Source organism: Miscanthus floridulus, chromosome 7, assembly GCF_019320115.1.
Source record: "Miscanthus floridulus cultivar M001 chromosome 7, ASM1932011v1, whole genome shotgun sequence".
Lineage (NCBI taxonomy): Eukaryota > Viridiplantae > Streptophyta > Magnoliopsida > Poales > Poaceae > Miscanthus > Miscanthus floridulus.
The window spans coordinates 124,001,092-124,007,283 of NC_089586.1; the positions used below are offsets into that span (position 1 = coordinate 124,001,092).

General features: G+C 51.2%; 1 protein-coding gene across 1 annotated transcript; it reads left to right on the forward strand.

Moving 5' to 3' along the window:
* The first annotated feature begins 2,416 nt into the window (after nt 1-2,416).
* LOC136467834 (glucan endo-1,3-beta-glucosidase-like) lies at nt 2,417-5,753 on the forward strand. Its single transcript, XM_066466628.1, has 3 exons — nt 2,417-2,576; nt 2,684-4,024; nt 5,428-5,753. Exons 1-3 carry the CDS (start codon nt 2,501-2,503, stop codon nt 5,460-5,462), a joined length of 1,452 nt encoding a protein of 483 aa, XP_066322725.1. The 5' UTR covers nt 2,417-2,500; the 3' UTR covers nt 5,463-5,753.
* The last annotated feature ends 439 nt before the right edge of the window (nt 5,754-6,192 follow it).

Genomic DNA, 6,192 nt, shown 5'->3' on the forward strand with positions numbered 1-6,192 from the left:
CACCGGTTCTGAGTATAGTTCATACTATGTTGATGTCAAAACTGAATTGTATAAACTGTTTAACAAATATGAGAGCAAGTTTGGTGTAGCTAGTCTCAAAGGGTTGCACAACCATCACATCACATAGGTAAGAAAAAGCAGGCATGGGAAAGAATCTTTGGTCATGGATCAGGTGTTGTTGGTCCTTCCCCTCTCCCTGCCACTTCATCTTCATGTACTTCTGCTGTTTGTGAGCTCTCAGCTTACTTAGACAGTGATAATGTCACTTCTTATGAGGATGATTTTGACCTACTTCTGTGGTAGCGTGACCACAAGCTAACATTTCCAATCCTATCTATAATGGCTAGAGATATCATATCAGTTCCTGTATCTATTGTCTCTTCGGAGTCTTGTTTCAGTTTGACAGGTATGATACTTGAGGAACGGCGGCGGCGCTTGTCACCAGAGACTGTGGAGATGCTGACCTACTTAAAGGACTGGGAGTTAGGAGAAAAAAGGGAACAATATGTTGTTGTCAACCAAGAGCTTGAAGACTCATTCCAGAACTTGTACCTTGATGAAGATGGACCTGCTGGTGGTGCTCCTGGTACTGAGGTTGAGACTTGACTCCTGAGGGTGTGTGTGTGTGTGATCTGTGACTATGAAAGGGTGTGTGTGACTGTGAAAGACTTGTCTATCATTTGAACAATGGTTAATTAAGAGCTGGCTGCACTCTTTTTTCCTTTCTAGGGTTTCTCATAAATGTGAGTTTTACCTAGAAAGGTTTTTAATGAGGCAGCATTGCACTAAACAACTTATTTTGGTTATTTCTGTTATCTGTCGGCTTTGGAGTTTGGAGTTTGATATCTCTGTTGGACCGTGAATGTATCGATCTATCGGACATTTGGACTTTGATTATGTGAATGTATGAAACTGTTATCTGTGAATGTATCGGACATTTGGACTTCGATTCTGTGAATGTATGAAACTATGAATGTTTCTGTGAATTTGAATATACTGGAAATTCTGTGAATGTGAAACTGTGATCTGTTTATGAATGGAAAGGGTAACGGGCCCTAGGCTGGCACGACCCGTGATTCTGGTCGTGCCTGGACCGAAGGCATGGCCCGTGGCCCTGTCAGGGACGGCCCGGGAGGCATGGCGTGCCGTGTCGACCCATTGGCTACCGAGCCGTGCTGGCACGGGCCCGTATCAGGCCGGGCCGGGCCGGGCCGTTGGCCAACTATATTCGTGTTAATCTGCACCAACCAAAACGATATCTCCCCTCTGGGAGAGATTTAGGCCTTTTTAAAATTTAGGGTATAAAGTTTTGGCGTGTCACATCAATGTTACATGGAGTATTCGGATACTAATAAAAAAATAAATTGTAGAATTTGTTCGTAATCCGCAAGATGAATTTATTAAGCCTAATTAATCCATCATTAGCACATGTGTTACGGAGCATCACATTATCAAATCATGGACTAATTAGGCTTAAAAGATTCGTCTTGCAAATTAGTCACAAACTGTATAATTAATTATTTTTAATATATATTTAATATTTTATACATATATCAAATATTTGATGGGACGAGAAAAAAATCTTAGGGAAAATAACTAAACAAGGCCGCGTAAGCCAACCAAAAATACCACGCCTTATCCTATTCTTGTTACCCTGTCAAATAAAAAAAATCGCTCCTGTCGCAGTGCTGCAACAGTGACATTTGTCACACCGCACGCTGGACGGCTCAGGTCTGCTTGAACACTCACGTATCTGTTTCTCAACATCAAGTAAAAAACTGTGTGTTCTTGCATACCAAAATTTTGTACTTATCAGAACGTATAGTAGAATCACTGTGTTGATTCCTCGCAAAAAAAAAAGAATCCATGTGTTAATGCCACTTGCGTCAGTCTCATTCATTCATCAGAAACACTACATAAAGAGACACGGAAAACAGTTTTGTTCAACGGCACTAAAACAGGACAGAACACGAAAGATTTTCGAGCCGTTGAGACGAGCAGCAACTGGCATCAGTCTGATTCATCGCACTACGCAGCGTCGACGTTGATTAGCTAACCACCAATGGTCCAAGACGCCCCAGCCGAAACTGCCGTACGTTGGGGCCCGTCGCGCAGCGAGACAACGGTCGCCGCGAGCGGGCCACGCCCTCCAGCCTCCTGCCCCCGGCGGCCGGCGCTCCCCGGCTGCGCGCTTTCCATCCCAATCCCACGCGCACCACCAACCAGGCAACACCCGCGCACACGGCCACATGCCTGCCTCCACGTCGCCCCACCACCACACCACCCCGCGCACGAGCCGAGCCTGCCGCGCCACTTTTCCCTTACCGCCACGAACGGGCTAGCGTGGGCCCCGTTTGGCAGCGTGACGAGGTCGCCGGCCATAAATTCCGAGCCTCGGCACTTTCCCTCCGCCCCACACACACACCAATATTGCACACACACTCGCCCACTCACCCCCGCGCCGTCGAGCTTGCTCTGCCTCTCCGCGCCGCCGCAGAGCATGGCGCCCCCACGCCGCCTCCTCGTCGCCGTCCTCCTCGCCGTGGCGGTTCCGCTCCTCTTCCTTTGCCCGGCAGGTAAACACGACCGGAACGCACAAAGATTGAGTTTTTTTTATGACAACAATGCGGCAATGCAGGTGGCAGTTTGGTGACTGATTGTGTGTGGTTTGTTCTGGTTGCAGAGGCGGGGACGGTAGGCGTGAACTACGGCCGCGTGGCGAACAACCTGCCGAACCCGGCGGCGGTGGTGCAGCTGCTGAAGCAGCAGGGCGTCGCGCAGGTGAAGCTGTACGACGCCGACCCCACCGTGCTGCGCGCGCTGGCCAACACCGGCATCAAGGTGGTGGTGGCGCTGCCCAACGAGCAGCTCGCCGCGGCGGCGTCGCGCTCGTCCTATGCGCTTCTGTGGGTGCGCCGCAACGTGGGCGCCTACTACCCGGCCACGCAGATCCACGGCATCGCCGTGGGCAACGAGGTGTTCGCGTCGGCCAAGAACGTCACGGCGCAGCTCGTCCCTGCCATGGCCAACGTGCACGCCGCGCTGGCTAGGCTCAACCTCGACAACGCCGTCAAGGTGTCGTCGCCCATCGCGCTCACCGCGCTCGCGTCGTCGTATCCGTCCTCGGCGGGCGCGTTCCGGGAGGACCTCGCGCAGGCCGTCATGAAGCCCATGCTCGACTTCCTGGCGCAGACCGGGTCGTACCTCATGGTGAACGCCTACCCGTTCTTCGCCTACTCCGGCAATACCGGCGACATCTCCCTCGACTACGCGCTGTTCCGCCCCAACGCCGGCGTGCTCGACCCCGGGAACGGACTCAAGTACTACAGCCTCCTCGACGCGCAGCTCGACGCCGTGTTCGCCGCGGTTAGCAAGCTCGGGAACTACAATGGCGTGCGCGTGGTGGTCTCCGAGACCGGGTGGCCGTCCAAGGGCGACGCCAACGAGGCAGGCGCTTCGGCGGCCAACGCCGCAGCGTACAACGGGAACCTGGCGCGCCGCGTGCTCTCTGGGAACGCCGGCACCCCTCGCCGCCCCGACGCCGACATCGACGTGTACCTCTTCGCGCTCTTCAACGAGAACCAGAAGCCCGGGCCCACCTCCGAGCGCAATTACGGCGTCTTCTACCCGAACCAGCAGAAGGTGTACGACGTCGACTTCGTCCTCGGTGGCGGCGGCGGCGGCAGCCAGGGCAACGGCCGCCTCGGGTGGCAGGAGAACGGCGGGCCCAGCAGCGGCAGCACCAGCGGCAATCCGCCGAGCGGGGTGAAGGTGACGACCGGGGAGGCGTGGTGCGTGGCGAACGCGATGGTCGGGGAGCAGCGGCTGCAGGCGGCGCTGGACTACGCGTGCGGCCCCGGCGGCGCGGACTGCAAGGCCATCCAGCCCGGCGCGGCGTGCTTCGAGCCCAACACCATGGTCGCGCACGCCTCCTACGCCTTCAACGACTACTACCAGCGCAAGGGCCGGTCCATCGGGACCTGCGACTTCGCCGGCGCCGCCTACGTCGTCAACCAGACACCAAGTAAGCTGCTGCCACCACTCATCTTCTCCTCGTGCCATTTTCGACCCAGCTAAAAATCGCCTATTATATTGCTCGTGATTCCATTCGCTCCTGGTACCATTCGTTCGTTCAATCACGTAGCAAAATGTGAATGCTGTCACTGCTAGGCGCAATTGACACATGTAAATGGTGACTAGCACTACGCGACCAAAGCCACACCGTTTCTACGCGACCAAAGCCACACAGTTTCGGTTAAAGTGATGATCGCGGGAACCTAGGCCTGAAACGTCCCGTAGGACCCATGTTTTATCGCAGGGCCGCACGGTGATTTTTTACTGATAGACGGGCAACACATAGGTTTGCATTGTCATTGTACGGAAATGATTCTCCTTCTCTAGGGCTTTTTGGTTGCCGGAAAAAAAATCCTGTTTTCTCCGTTTTTACTGTGAAACTTAACTTCCGTAAAACTCTTGTAAATTCCTAACATGCCCTTACGAGTACAGTACTCCTTCGCCTAAAAAAACGAATACATACAGTACTCCTACTCCGTAGCACGCTGCGTCCCATTTGCACGTCTGCTGTCTGCAGCAGCCGTTACTGCTGCTCTGTGACCCAAATCTGTACTGCGATCCGAGCTGTTGTCACTGGGATGGAGTTATTATTATGGACCTGAGCACAAGGGGCAATAATGACTGAGACGGTGGTTTCCTTCGTGGTGCCGCGTGCATGTCTGGACGTCGCAGACCGCGTTGTGCCTGATTGCCACTTCCAGGACCTTTGTCAGCTCCTACTGTACGATTGTACCCTAGTACTGCATTTTCTTTATACTCCACTCATTACTGTACTGTACGTGCCTCACTGGACCGGTGGTCGTCTCGAGAGAAGTCCTCCCTCATGTGCGCTTTTGACAGGAGCGCGATAATCCGCTGTTAGGGGTGTTTGGTTGCTCTTAACTTTGTCGGACCACGACAGAGTATTAAATATAAATTAATTACGAAATTAATTACATGATTTATTACTAATTTGTGAGGCGAATTTTTTAAACCTAAGGCCAGTCTTAGTGAGGGTTTCATCTTCCAGTTTTCAACACATCCATATTTTGAAAACAGCGAAGAAAAGTTTTATCCTCATGAAACTCTCTACTTCCGTGAAACTTTTATCTTCTCTCTCTTCATCAACATAGTGTCATGTCAGCATATTTAATGCCTATGAAACTATAACCTAATTAGTCAATAATTTGACACCGTGGTGCTACAGTAAACATATGCTAATGATAGATTACTTAGTCTTAATAAATCCGTCTCTTGGAATAATTTGTTTTTGCGACACTCTCACCTGGATCCAAACATCCCTTAGATGGGAGGATGTGATGTTTTTAAGAGTTGATTTGTGATCTCACTGGGTGCTCGCTGCATTGTTTACAGAGATGGGCAAGTGCGACCTCCCATCGACGGTCTGAACTGAAGCAACAGTGTAACGCCAGCGGCCATCTCGAGGAACAACAAAGAATCGATGGCGGCAGCTCATCAGTCGAGGATGCCGGAATCTTTGCACCCTTTCTTTACGCTGCTGCCTCCTGCTGCAGCGACGCAGCGTACGTAGAACGAACATCATCGTAGCTGTACGCCTTCCTTTTGCAGCTTTGGCTAATGGTGGATATCGTTGTAACTAGGACTCCTATTATCACTACTATCATGCTAATGCTACTATTATAATCTGATCAGGTATAGATTAATTAATTAATGGTTTAGCCTTTGCGCCCATGTGATGTGACCCACTATGGTTTGTCTCGACTCGAGTGAGCTGTCTGACTCTTGTTCCATCATCGCCTCAAATTTGCGTGCCGGAATTGGTGCTTAGCGTGGACGACAATGTACACTCGGGTATGAACTCCCTAAAATGTGTGCGTGTCTGGCCTTTTTCGCCCCTACTCCCTAAAATGTGTTATTTTGCCTAATTGTCTATGGAGTTCGGCCAGCATTTTGACTAAAAAAAACCTTGGACTCGAGGATTTGTGCCGAATTGCTTTGGAAAGTTTCGGATCACAAAGCAACGCCGCCTTTTTGTTTTTTTTAATACTCCGCTTTCAGACGTTCAGCCTCTTCGTTTTAGCCAGGGCTTATCAGTAAGTTAACAGTGTTTTTCTCTTATAACAAACTAGCAGCAGCTGACCTTATCAGCAATTGCTC